At 33.2% G+C, this 15,087-nt stretch overlaps 2 protein-coding genes across 3 annotated transcripts; both read right to left on the minus strand.

The window, feature by feature from the left end:
- Positions 1-748: 748 nt before the first annotated feature.
- LOC122587691 lies at positions 749-5,343 on the minus strand. Its single transcript, XM_043759857.1, has 5 exons — positions 4,833-5,343; positions 2,892-3,389; positions 2,643-2,774; positions 1,612-2,240; positions 749-1,516 (listed from the first exon to the last, which is right to left on the minus strand). The coding sequence occupies exons 1-5, from the start codon at positions 5,341-5,343 to the stop codon at positions 791-793; spliced, it is 2,496 nt and encodes an 831-aa protein (XP_043615792.1). The 3' UTR covers positions 749-790.
- A 4,630-nt stretch (positions 5,344-9,973) lies between these two features.
- Positions 9,974-14,111, minus strand: LOC122589408 (ankyrin repeat-containing protein At5g02620-like). Of its 2 annotated transcripts, none has more exons than XM_043761702.1 (6): positions 13,883-14,111; positions 13,613-13,775; positions 12,591-13,088; positions 12,340-12,471; positions 11,276-11,649; positions 9,974-11,164 (listed from the first exon to the last, which is right to left on the minus strand). In XM_043761702.1, exons 2-6 carry the CDS (start codon positions 13,773-13,775, stop codon positions 10,445-10,447), a joined length of 1,887 nt encoding a protein of 628 aa, XP_043617637.1. In that variant the 5' UTR covers positions 13,883-14,111; the 3' UTR covers positions 9,974-10,444. The 2 variants fall into 2 exon arrangements, with proteins under 2 accessions (XP_043617637.1, XP_043617636.1); XM_043761701.1 differs by having other exon boundaries at positions 11,276-11,901.
- Positions 14,112-15,087: the final 976 nt, after the last annotated feature.

Here is a 15,087-nt window from a genome sequence, read left to right on the forward strand (position 1 = left end):
TAATAAAATTATACACATAAGCTAAAAAAACCCATAGCTGGCCCACCTCCTCTCTCTCTTCCTCGTCCAACCCTTTCGACCCATCGAAAAGAGCCTACGACAAGGACCATCGATGAGGGGCTCACAATAGAGTCCTCATCGACGACCTCATTGACGGTGTCGATGAGCCTAATGTGATAGGTCCAACGCATCAAAATGAAGTTTTTAAGTGTTCTCGACCGCTTTGGTGTTTTTATTTGATTGTCTTACTAGAGTGATCAATATATAAAATTAACTTTATCCAAAAATGCCGAAGCAAACTCCTGCTATCATTCATTTTTTTATAACACATGATCATTCATATGCAAGTAGTAACTTCAAACAGAATAAAAAATTTAGGTACTTTATTATATAACTTATTAACTTAAGCACTTTAATTACACAGAGGGGAGATCGACATGTTGCTCATCTAGTAATCTTTTTCCAACTTAAAATATCTTATGATGTATACATAATTATTATCATATGATAGAGTGATAGACATAACATGAACCGATTGCACGTTATATGAATTCGGATTAAAAAAAGATGAAGATATCTAGGTAGAAATACAAAAAACAAGTTCAGGAAAGATGAAAGTCATGCAACGTTTACTAACTTGGAGTAAACCAATAGATAAACCATATTGCTACAGATGAATTTGGGAATACGCAGAATAATTTGCATACAAATACATAAAAGTGTAAAACTATTCGATTTTTATCCCAAATCACGGTCTTACAAGACTTAGAAAGCTAGGCATAGAGAATAACTAATGCTTAGAATTTGAAAATGAAAATAAACTCTTTAGGAATAGTTTGATGTTGTGAAATAAACACTTTAGGAATGGTTCGATCTTGTGATCTTCAGGATACAGAACAAGTCTTGTGGGTTTAAAGAGGTATCTAGAACCATATGTCGACCGGATTACATCAGCTAAAAGAGGATATTGCAGCCAAGCAAACAGGATGACTGGTAGCACAGCAAACAAGCTGATAACGATTGGCATCCACATCAAACCGTCATTGTATAGTACGAAAAAGCTGACACTAAAAGCAACTGTCATAGTCGTTATAGAAAGAAAGAGAGTGGCTAGACCTATCATCAGCTTTTTGGGTAATGATTGTAAGAAATCACGTTCCGCATAACGAGATGTTAGGATAGATAGGAACATAAGAATAGAAGATGTAGACGAGAATAACGAAATCGCGTCTGTAACTACAAACACCATGAAGGTTATTTTGGAATGGAAGACAGGGATACCGTTTTCTTTGCTATTAGTGTCTTGGATGTATCCACCGGGTACGGTAAAGGCTGCAGCAAAAACTATAGTAGCAATAAGAGCTGCAACCACCATACACTGACTAGATGTTCCTTTCATCCACTTCTCTCCTTGTGCAACTAAATCTTTATGTTCTTTGGTGAATAATTCATGTGGTGTTAGACCATCTTTGTTCTTCCGTTCTCTATAAGAAGGTGGGATCATAGATTCTACTTCCTACAATACCAGCATTTAATGGTTATACTAACATTCATGATGAACCAACTTAAAGAACACTGAGAAAAACAAATAGCAACAAATATCAGACTTACCTTGAACCATAATAGTTCTCGCTGCATCTGTAATGCAACTCCCGACACATCTTGGAGACGTTTTTTCTTTGCACTTTTCCCAACTAAATGCAGCATGTTATTGTCATTTTCGTCTTTGAGAGGAGTTATTAAATCCTTCATTGACCCAATCTCATACAATAAGTTGTATATACCCTCATGCCGATGCTTGACAGCAATGTGAAATATACTTAGGCCACTATCATCAACTTTCCATATTAAATCAGGATATTTACGGATAAGCTCTACTATAAACTTGGTATTGCCCATTTCTGCAGCCACAAATAGTATGCGTGAAGAGTATGTTTTCTTAGCATTATTTATCATTGGTGGTTTCCTTGTTGTTCTTTCTGATGACTCTGCTTTTAACCTCTGGATTTCAACAGGCACTTTAGCAACATTGTCAGAAATGAGTTTCAGTAGGTGGAGATTTTGATCTTCCTTTCCATAAGGAAGTCTGTCCTCTTTCTTTGATTCATCAGCCGGACCTCTGATTATTTCATCAATTTCTTTCTTAGGCTTTTTTGCAATATTCTCCCAAATGATTCTTAGTAATTGCATTGCTTCAGTGTCCTTTTCGGGAACCACCTCGGAACCATCCCGTCTAAAAACTGTAAGGACAAGCCAGAAAACAGGCCACTGTTTTTTAATATACTACTTATGAGCTATAAATCGTGGGAGGAGGTTGGAAATTAGTTATCAGGTAGCATGTAAAGGAACTAGTAGACCGACAAATTTTTAGTATACAATATGGATCTCAGTTTTGAAAAAATTTGTACTTGAACAATCCTACACTGCGAAGTAGAGAATAAACTCAATGGAGTTCTTTTTTTTTTTTGTTTATTCATAATTGTCATGAATTATGTACTTCAGGTGAAAAAGTCTGAAATCATAATTTTTGGAGATAAAACTAAAGTTTACATTATTAAACTCAAAATCATATAGTACTAACCCTTGTTATCCAAAAGCAAAGGTAGACCTTTTAATAGACATCAAAAGTTAGATATGCTTACCTTTGTTGAAGGTTCTCCAGAAGATATTCGACATATTAACAGAAAATGAATCAGGCTTTTTGGCCAATACTCCAAGTACACTCCCATAACTAGTAAGTTCCGGCCGGTCTTCCAGTATCTTTAATGCGATATCTAGAAAAGATATGACAATCTTTTTTTGAGGACATTGTGATGACAGATTGACTTAACAACAAAAATCTAACATCTAAATAATAAACGAAAAGACAGATTTTAGTACAACATGCTTACCGAACAGATCGGCCTCCACACATTTCAGAAGAAGCCAGCCACGATTCTGATTATCCCAGCCATCATCACGCAATTCCTTGGATTGACTATAAAGATAGTCCACCATGTCACGGTGTCCAAATAAGGCAGCCATATAGAGTGGCATCATTTTTTGACTACCCATGATTGTCAACAAGGCCGGGTTCTTTTCCACCAAAATTTTAGCCATTTCAACATTTCCAGCTGCAGCTGCTAAACAAAGTGCAGTATTGCCACTGCTATTCTGAAGCTCCAGGTCCTTTATCGTCATCATGTTCACCAAGTTTTTCACAAAATCTTGCATTTTTTTGGTTTTCTTAGCTGATGCTGCAACATGAAGTGCTGTTTCACAGTTTTCAGTGATACTCCACCGTAACAACTCTCCATTTTCCTCAAGAATGTTTTGAGCAGCTTTCCAATCACCTTTGATAGATGCTTCATATAAGGGAATACCAACTTTAATGTAGTCTTCTCTTCTTCCTTCAAAATAGTTCCAAGGATAAGTTAGTACTCTCTTCAACACCAGATAACTAACATATTATTGTTACATAGATAAAAAGCATCACCTATATTATAACGTATACCGTCAAGAACAATATAATATTACACGACGTAACTGAAAATGGATTCCACCTCAAATTATGCTTTCTAGAAATTATAAATCACATCTCATCTAAAATAAACAAATCACCTTCCAAGCAATGGTAGCTGAAAGTTAATTCTGATTTATCAGTTGCCTTTATAGGGAAATATTTTGGTGATATTAACTTGCGTGTAACAAGGTGTAAATTAGCGGCAATGTGAATACTTAGTTGCATATATGTTATCTTTTCACACAATTGTCATATTAACATTTCAATTGAATTTACCCTTTGTGATGCAAATACTTGTCTGCACATTCACTGCTCGTATGGGGCACAAAAAAAGCAATACCATTCAGGTTTTGACAAATTCAGTAACTAAAGGTATGCCAAACCAGAAAAAGTCTAAAATTAGATATGGTTTCTGGCAGAAAAAAAAACAAAACAAAACAAAAAGAGTTTCAAATTCATTGGTTTAACATTTATCGGTTCTGAAACAAGCATTATCACGTATGACATACACGATGGAGGATCTTAGCAACTGCAGTAGGCAGCAAGTGCACAGGCCCCAGCTTTAAAGGTCTCCCGATTTTTAAAAATCTGTAGTTATATATTACTATAATCTGAACATTTCTTAAGTAAAGACTATTATAAAAAAGACATAAAACTATGTACATTGCAGGTAAGGATTCCCTCAAGTTAAAGTTAAGAAGATCTCAACCCTTGATTTAAGATCAAGGGTTAAGATTTAATAATCATTTTTTAATCCTAACCTTTGATTTTAAATGAAGGGTCAAGATCCTCCTGACTTTACCCATCAAGTTGGAGTAACTTGAGGGGATCTCTACCCGTAAATTACCAAGCACAATATATATTAAACTTTATGAGCCTTAATATTTTGATCTTGTATAGGGGCTCCTCAATCTAGAGGTTTGGTGCTAGTATTTGAACCTCAAAACAGAGTAAAATTACATTTTGTTCTGCACTGTATGCCTAAAATCATGAAATAAAGAAAAATCATTGGAAACATGAATAAAATAACAAACTATTCATATGTAATTTTTCAATAACACTTTTCACTAAAAATAGCTGATGTTTAGTTTGGAAAAAGCATATTTTATTTCATGTACCCAAATTTATCCTTAATTTTGTAAACCATGTACCGTTAATAATGTATAATTTTTGTCAGCGGTCAGTGTGTTGTTTATGTGTCATTAAACTGAAGTTCAGTATGATTGTCAGAGACGGTCTAAGTCATTAATTAGGGACATAGTCCTAACTCCTAATCAAACTAAGCCCAAACTCTAAAATAGTATTTATTCATTAACTAATCGATAATTACCACCGCGAGGAAATAAATCTGAACGAGGTAGATTGAGTTCTCGTGGTCTTTCTTGAGCAACTGCAGGAACGTGAACGATGACATGATCCTGCTGTGATTGGTTCACCTCAGTATTCTCATCTATTGTTGGTAGTAATGGCACTTGACCACCTGTTGTTGGTTGTGGTGTTCTTCCTTGAGTAAGTGGAGGAACGTCAACGATGACTTGATCCTGCTGTGATTCGTTTATGGGTGTCTGCACCTCATCTATCGGTTGTGAATGCAGTTGACCTGGTGATGCTGGTTCTGGTGGTTTTTCTTGAGCAGGTGCAGAAACTGGAACCATGACTTGATCCTGATCCTGTTGTGATTGGTTTGCCAAAGTCTGCTGCTCGTCTATTGGCTGCAATTGCACTTGAGCAGGTGCAGAAACTGGAACCATGACTTGATCCTGCTGAGGTTGGTTTAACGGATTCTGCTGCTCGTCTATGGGTGGTGATTGCACTTGACCTGGTGATGCTGGTTGCTTCATTTAATGATTATCTATAAACACCTGAGTACTACTATTGTTAGTACAGACTATGTGCATTGGGGGATTGAATTATATTATACGGAGTATGTGATTAATAAAAGACTATTCTATCTGCAGATGTATAACGTCTTTGTAAAAGTACCATTATTAAATACTCCAATATTTCTAGAGATTTTAAATTTTTAGTTTATTTAAACCTATAATAATAATAATAATAATAACTGTTAGTATAGACTATGTGAGATTGGTTGAATATGAATGAGTTTAAAGTCTTCAGATTCGATTATTCGAACGTTGGGGGATTGAATTATCTGATTAATAAAAGACTATTGTATCACAAGTGTATTAGTAAAAAAACTAGATTTTAGACCCGTGTCGGGTTTACGATATTATTAATATTAGATCTTCATACATTTAATTTATAACAGGTTATAGTTTTGAAGATATACAGTTCTAAGTGTTATACTTTGCAAGTTATGGTACAATAACCACAAGTTCGTCACTTTCATTATTATTAGCTGATACATATTGATGGAATTGTTTGTCGTGGTTGTTCCACACTGCACATGCTACAATAATTTCTCTATTATATAATTTTTTGAAACAAGTTGTACCCATAGTGTGATATTACCATGAAAGATAATTAAGAACTAAAGTATAAACATACTTATGATCCTGTACTTGACATTCAAGTATATGTGTATGATCGTGATGCGGCCCATAACATGAATATGTTTATTTTCAATCATTGTCCTATGATAATTAGATAACAATTATGACTGTTTTCATATTCTTTTATAACAATTAGGACTTTTGATCTGAGTGACAATTGATATAGATGGAAAACAAAAAAATATAAATTAATGAGACCTTTTTCTACAAATTAATATAAATACTAATATAATATCATATTTGGATAATGATTATTAGGATTTTTAATTTATAGTCAATTTAAATGATGATATAAGCGAGAGCCACTTTGATGAAATTAAACGATTTGATTGGTTAATAAGTCATTAGTTCAACTGTTTTATAATATATATAGATTTTATACCTGTGTCCAACACTGAACACAAGACTTATTATATTATCAGTATTAGATCTTCATACATTTAACTTATAAAAGCTAGCATAAACGTTGACTTAGTGGATTTGACTTCAAAGTTCAAAATAATTTGGAACCCTCTTTATGGTTGTAGATTTGCAAAATTTAGAACCAAAGACTAATTGATTGAGCAATATATTGACGCAAAAGGGATTGGGAATATGTGGTTGTCATGTACCTAATTTAGGTATAGAATCTTCTCAAATACTATTTTTTTTTTGAACAACATTTTATACTACTACTCCTAAATTACACGTATGCTTGAAAACCAGGACTAATATTTTAATATTTACTGTATAATAAATAATTAATAGACAATTGTAACTTTTAACATTAATAAAAAAAACTAATATATAAAAAGAAAGAAACTTGTATCTTTTTATTGTCATATATCATGAATCTTGAATAGAGTTTATATTGTTTTGGATTTAAGATTCAAATAACCCTATGTCATATGTACTTTTTGTATAATAATAATTCTTTTATTATTGTTTTTGTATGTGATAATTTATCATAATATATTCTACGCTTATGTAAACAAATAGAAGTAATGAACTTGTATGTAAACTAATATTTATCCACATGTGATTGATACTTATCTACAGGTGGTCGAAGTTTTGTATAAGAACTTTTTAATATTTATTTATATAATAAAAGTCAACAAAAGTCAAAATTAAGAATTTAGAAAAATCGAGAGTTGTGATTAGTCAATAAACTATTAGAACAACTGTGTTTTAGTATAATAAAAGATAACCAAATATATATAAAAATATGACTATATATAATAATATCAGTATCTACACTTTCATAGCAACCATACTATGTTGCAATAATATAAAAAGGCGTCTGGTATCCCGACCATATTTTTGGTAACTCGACCAGACTATTAATGACAGAGACCCGTTTTTATTTTACAAGATTTGTCATAATAGACATTAGGCCCACACTATTTTAGAGTGATATGGTCGAAATACCAAAATTTTAGTTGGGATACACCATCAGTATAAAAAAACATATAGCAGTGGTATGTTATTAATACACATAATTAACAACACTTCCATTACAATGTTATAATGTATTACTTTCATTAACAATTATAAAGATAACATATCGCAATAAAGAAAAACAACAAAGTAAAAAAAGGCATAAATAATAAGTAGCACTTAGACTTTGAAAATAAACCCTTTAGGAATTGTATGATGTTGCTAAAAACACCTTTTGAATGGTTTGAGCTTGTGATATTCATAATACAGAACAAGTCTACTGGGCAGTGGCGGAACCAGAAACAAAAGTGACCGGTAGCATAAATATATTTCTACTAGTCTTGTATCGGCATAAAGTAACGATAATAATGATAGCGACTAAATTGTTGCAATTTTAAGCGCTTTTTAAATTATTTTTGGCTATTTAAAATGAATTTTAAGAATTTTTTTGCACTTTTAGTAGTTTTTATTTATCATTTAGTTATACAGATACGTTTTTATAAGTTTTATTGATAGAAGAATGTTTCAAAAGTTTAAAGTTGGTCACATTGACCGGTATCCTATACTTATTTGACCCGTAGTACCAGTAAAAAATACATCATTTTTTGAAAAATTTGTACTACATGAATTTAGCGGACTCGTAGCCTCGGCTACCCCTATGTTGTATGTGGTTCCGCCCCTGCTACTGGGATTAAAGAGATATCTGTAAACATATGTCGAGCGGATTACGATTACTAGTGACGGCTTAAGGCTTTTGAAGACCTTAAACGAGATCAATTTTGGAAGCCTAGTTTATTACCATATAAATAAAGTAAATAAAAAGTATCTCGACTTTTGTTATTGAATTACAAGTAATAAAAAAGATGTAGATGTTGATGCATAAACAAATAACAGTGTTACCGCAATGCAAATTATATAATGATACTTAGTCCAAAATACAAACATTAAGTCTATATACAAAATATTGAGGCCTTAGAATTTTGGAGGCCTAAAAAGATCGTCTAGTCTCATGGTACTGTTGAGCCACCTCTGAGATTACATCTGCTAAAAGAGGATATTGCAACTAAGCAAACAAGAAGACTAGTAGCACAGGAAAGATGCTAATGACGATTGGCATCCATTGCAAACAGTTAGTGTAAAGTACAAAAAACTAACTAAAGCGATTGTCATAGTCGTTATAGAAAGAGAAAGCGTTGCTAGACCAGATTTTGGCCTTTTGGGTAATGATTGTAAGAATCATGTTCTGGACATGAAAATTGAAGATGTAGAAGAAAATAAAGATAATAAAGTATATTTCATATTGTTGTCATGCATCGTCATGAGCGTATATACAACTCATTGTAAGAGATTGGGTCAATTAAGGATTTAATAACTCCTCTCAAAGACGGTAATGACAATATTATTATTGCATTTAGTTGGGAAAGTGAAAAAAAAATGGTATCCCTGTCTTCCGTTCCAAAGCAACCTTTATGGTGTTTGTAGTCAGACTTTGATATCTTTGGTTATTATCATTGACTTTCCAAATTAAATCAGGATATATACAGATAAGCTCGACTATAAACTTGGTATTCTGCATTTCCGCTGCAACAAATAGCATATGTGAAGAGTATGTTTTCATATTTTTTTTATGGAAAGTGATATACCATCTACAACAATACAATCACTCTATAGTAAAATAGATACAATTGTTGTAGATGACTAAAAAATGATTTAGATATATCACTGCCCTACATACAAATGATGTTTAACAATAAACTTTGTATGCCTAAAGTAACATTTATGAGATTGTGAGGCATGATAGTGTCCCTCATATTTTAAGAAATAGTGTTTGGGCGGGGCGATTGTAAAGCACCAAAAATGTTTTGTTCGTCTAAAATTGAATGAACTCTGTTATCTTATTTTTGGTATTTTAGATGTTTAATAGAACTCCCTTTCTTAATTGATACTTTAGATATTCAATAATATGTTTGTAAGCATATGATGATTGTAGAACAAAACTATGCATTTCGGCCATTGTGAGTCACAAGAAGTATTTTGTTTATGCAAGTTCAAATGTCACGTATTTTGGATATTCTTTTTGTACAGGTTTATATAATTTCCTCGTCATTTTGACATTGCTTGAATTATATAATATTGAGAAATCTTATAAATTATGCATCACATGAACATAACCTAGTAAGTAATAAGTAATAATTATATAAATTATGCGCCGTCCACCATACGGGTATTACCTAGTCAAACATTAAAGCAAAATAGATCTTTGGTAATACGCATTCGTTTACGTTTTGACTAGTTAAAAATATATCAAGGTTAGGTATAGAATCTAACAAATGGCAAAGCAAATTACTATTTCCATCACTCCAGATTCATATTTGTATAACAACTAATCATTCATTTGCAAGTAAACTTCAATCTAAATCAATAAAAATATATTTTCAACGCACATCTTACACACTTCAATCACACAAAGAGGAGGAAAAACATGCATGTTGCTCATCAAGTAGTCTTTTTCCAACATTAAATATTAGGATGTATTCATAAGTTCAGGAAAGATTAAACGTTTACTAACTTGGAGAAAATCAAAACATGTAAGATTGAACCAGTTAGACGTTAGATCAACTTATATACAAGATGTCGTGAAAGCTTGAAACCACGAGCCTCGTGACAGATATAGAAAATATATCCTAAGAAAAGGTACAGTAAAGGTTAATTTACCATTTTGCCAAATAGGAGGCATGTTATAAAGATTTACATTTTGTACACAGCATCTTTACAACTATATAAAGGGAAATCACCGGCATGAAGGCATCTTGTTTTCGTCAACAATGAAATAGCATAGTTAGCCTGTGAAACATCTTTCACGATAAATGTTTGCTGAATGATCTGCCGAGAGATTAACCATATTGCTGTAGATGAATTTGGGTATATTCAGAGTAATTGACATACAATTGCCTAAAAGTGTACAATTTTAACCCAAATCACAGTCTTACTAGACTTTAAAAAGGCATAACAACTAACGCTTCAATTTTGAAAATAAACCCTTAAAGAATGGTTTGACTTTGAGACATAAACCCTTTAGGAATGGTTTGAGCTTGTGATCTTCATAATACAGAACAAGTCTGCTAGGTTTAAAGAGGTATCTAGATCCATATGTCGAGCGGCGTACATCTGCTAAAAGAGGATATTGCAGCCAAGCAAACAGGAAGACTGGTAGCACAGCAAACATGCTAATTACGATTGGCATCCACACCAAACCGTTTTTGTAAAGTACGAAAAAACTGACACTAAAAGCGACTGTCATAGACGTTATAGAAAGAAAAAGAGTAAATAGACCTATCATCAGCTTTTTGGGTAATGATTGCAAGAAATCACGTTCCGCATAACGAGACGTTAGAATTGATAAGAACATGAGAATGGAAGCTGAAGACGAGAATAAAGAAATCGCATCTGCCACTACAAACACCATAAAGGTTACTTTGGAATGGAAGACAGGGATACCATTATCTTTGCTATTAGTGTCTTGGATGTATCCACCAGGAACTGTAAAAGCTGCAGCAAATACTATGGTGGCAATAAGAGCAGCAACCACCATACACTGACTAGATGTTCCTTTCATCCACTTTTCACCTTGTGCAACAAGATCTTTATGTTCTTTAGTGAATAATTCATATGGTGTTAGACCATCTTTGTTCTTCCGTTCTCTATAAGAAGGTGGGATCATGGATTCTACTTCCTACGACACCAACCATAAAGTTACCGACTACTTAATGATTATACTAACATTCATGATGAACCAATTTAGAGAACATAGAAATAAGAAAATAAAAACAAAGATAAGACTTACCTTGAACCATAATAGTTCTCGCTGCATCTGTAGTGCAACTCCCGACACATCTTGGAGACGCTTCTTCTTTGCACTTTTCCCAACTAAATGCAACATATTATTGTCATTATCGTCTTTGAGGGGAGTTATTAAATCCTTCATTGACCCAATCTCATACAATAAGTTGTATATACCCTCATGACGATGTTTGACGGCAATGTGAAATATACTCTGATTATTATCATTGACTTTCCATATTAAATCAGGATACTTACGGATAAGCTCTACTATAAATTTGGTATTGCCCATTTCTGCAGCAACAAATAGTATACGTGAAGAGTATGTTTTCCTAGCATTTCCCATTGATGGTGCCCTTTTTATTGTTCCAGATGACCCTGCAGTTAACCTCTGAATTTCACTAGGCATTTTAACTACATTGTCCGAAATGAGTTTCAGTAGGTGGAGAGTTTGATCTTCTCTTCCATAAGGTAGTCTGTCCTCTTTCTTAGGTCCATCAGGCGGACCTCTGATTATATCATCAATTTCTTTCTTAGGCTTTTTTGCGATATTGCCCCAAATGATTCTTAGTAATTGCAATGCTTCACTGTCCTTTTCAGGAACAGCCTTAAAACCATCCCGTGCTAAAACTTTAAAGAACAACCAGAAAAGAAGTCGTACTTATTCAATATACTACTTATGAGCAATAGATTGTAAGTGGGGTTTGGAAATTAGTATTTTAGGTTATTTAGGAATTTGTATGGTATTAGTATGACCGAAAAATGTCTGGTATACCATACGGATTGCAGTTTTGAAAAATATTATACTTGAGCATTCCTACACTTTGAAGTAAAGAATATATTCGAATGCGTATTTTTATTTCATAATTGTCATGCATTATCTTCAGGTGAAAAATTCCACTATAAACTTTACAATATGAAGGGTGTTAGACAAGAAACGCTTTGGAGATAAAAATCAAGTATACATGTTAAACTCAAAATTATATGGTACTACTTTTAGAAATAGGTAAACTTTCTTATTTTGACAGGGACAACGCGTAATAGACATCAAAAAGTAGAGATGCTTACCTTTGTTCAAGGTTCTCCTAAAGATATTTGATGATTTCCTAGAAAATGCATCAGGCTTTTTGGCCAAAACTCCGAGTACGCTACCATTACTAGCAAGTTCTGGGCGCTCTTCCAGTATCTGTAGTGCGATATCTAAAAAATATTTTACAATCACTCTTTAAGGGACATTGTTACAACTAAAAAAACCAAAAACTAGAATCTAAATAATAAAAGAAAAAACAGATTTTACTACAACATGCTAGGATGCTTACCGAACAGATCGGCCTCGACACATTTCAGAAGAAGCCAACCACGATTCTGATTATTCCAGCCATCGTCACGTAATCCCTTGGATCGACCATAGAGATAGTACACCACGTCACGTTGTCCAAATAAAGCAGCCATATAGAGTGGCATCATTTGTTGACTACCAGGGATCGTCAACAAGGCAGGGTTTTTTTCCACCAAAATTTTAACCATTTCAACATTTCCAGCTGCAGCTGCTAAACAAAGCGCCGTATTGAAACTGTTATTTTGAAGCTCCAGGTCCTCTTTTGCCATCATTTTCACCAAGTTTTTCACAAAATCTTCCATTTGTTTGGTTTGTTTAGCTGATGCTGCAACGTGAAGTGCTGTTTCACAGTTTTCAGTGATACTCCACTTTACCAAATCTGGATTTCCCTTAAGAATGTCATGAGCAGTTTGCCAATCACCTTTAATAGATGCTTCATATAAAGGAATACCAACTTTAATGTAATCTTCTCTTCTTCCTTTAAAGTAATTCCAAGGACTAGTTAGTACTCTCCTCAACCGTCAAGCACAACATAATTTGGTCACTTTTGTTCATTTCTATCCAAATTAATATTACACGTGGTAGCTTCACCTAAATTCCGATTTTCAGTAACATCTATGTGTAAATTAGGGGCAACTAGGGGATGAATCTGTTTAACTGTTTTTAGGTAATGTTAGTTGCATATATGTTATATGATGCTGATTCTTGTCTGCATTATCGATGTTCGTACTGGGCACAAAACAAGCAATACCATTGAGGTTTCAACAAATTCGGTAACTACAATATACCAAACCAGGAAAACGATAAAACTTAAATCTGGTTAAAGCAGTTGAAAAAGTTATAAAAAAATAATAAAAATAAAAAACAGCTCGCGGACTGTCCAATTGTTTTTGCGAAACATACCCTTTATCCTAATCAAAGCCCATAGTGTAAAATAGCAGTAGATATACAGATAAGTAAGTAGGTCCAAAAAAATAGAAATAATTTAAATTTACTAATTACCTTCAAGAAGTAACTCTGAATGAGGTAGATTTGGTTGTGGTGGTCTTCCCTGAGCAAGTGCAGGAACTTGAACTATAACTTGGTCCTGCTGTGGCCGGTTCACCGGAGTTTCTTCATCTATTGGTGGCAATTGCACGTGACCAGCTGTTGTTGGTTGCTTCATCTGCACAATTAATTAACAATTGTAATTTAATGATTATAAATACCTGACCTGATTCTTATATATTAAGATATAAGACTTTGATATGTAGCATATCTATCTATAAATACCTTATATTAGAGATGTATGTATGTATGTCTGATTGAATATAAAAGGAGTTCAAAGACTTGAGATTCGGTTTTTCGAACGTTGTGGGGGATTCGATTATGTGGATTTAATAAGGACGACTGATCTGTTAGACCTACATCACTACTCTTTAAGTCAACGTCTCTGGTAAGGTACATGTTATTATTCAGAAAAAGAGAAAAAAAGAAGTACTCGTAACAAACATTTCTGAGAAAATACAAGCAAAACTTCATAGACTCTATTGTTAAACCATCATATTCATATTTATGCTAAAATTTTAATTTGTTAATAATTTCCGTTTGAAAAGTTGTACTTCATTTTTTTTTTTTTGTAAACAACCCATTATTGTAGGTTATTCTAAAGAACTTTTTCTATGAAATTTAAATAGTGAAAAATATTATGTAAGTCACAATAAGGATGATGATTTTTAAAAAATCATCAAAATATTAATATCGATCTCAAACTCATATGAACCGGTTATGTATCTTTAGTACTTTTCCCATATTATTTAGTTACGATCCCAAAATCCGCTAAAAGTAGATACATGTCTAGTCTAACTTGGAAATTCGTACATTAATAACTAGGAGGTTCGTAAATTATCGCTTGTCCGTGTTTTCCTCTTTAAAGACGGTACCACCAACACCATATCGTATATATGTTTACTTTGGCCGTCCATAGAGTTGCGAAGAAGCGTTAATGGTTATACTAGTTTTGTATTTGATCTTCATAGTGTTCATTGTACAACTCATGAGAACTGTTAGTTACAAAAAAAAAAGTGACGATGAATCGATGATATAGTTTACGTAAAGATTTAATTGTTTTTTATTGAAAAAATAGACTATGGTTGCTTGTTGTAGCATACCATGAAGTTCTTCTGTTGTGCAAATTCAAAAGGTAAGCAAATTGATTTTGAAAAAAAGACATGGATGGAACATTTAATAGAATGAAACTTAGCTGTATTGCTTTTTTTTTAGTTCATGGGCTCATGGCTAAAGAAAAACACTGTAGTACTCTTTTTTTCTTCATTCGTGGCAAAAGAAAAGCACTTTAAAAATGTAAGGAAAAAGGTTTGAACGTACAACCCATTAATTCAAAGGATCAACCAACGCTTTATATTCAACCAAAAAATTTAATCCCACTCATGGGATTTGAACCAGGGACCAGAAATATGAAAAATAAGGTAATCACC

Source organism: Erigeron canadensis, chromosome 2 (genome assembly GCF_010389155.1).
Source record: "Erigeron canadensis isolate Cc75 chromosome 2, C_canadensis_v1, whole genome shotgun sequence".
In the NCBI taxonomy this organism is placed as follows: Eukaryota; Viridiplantae; Streptophyta; class Magnoliopsida; order Asterales; family Asteraceae; genus Erigeron; species Erigeron canadensis.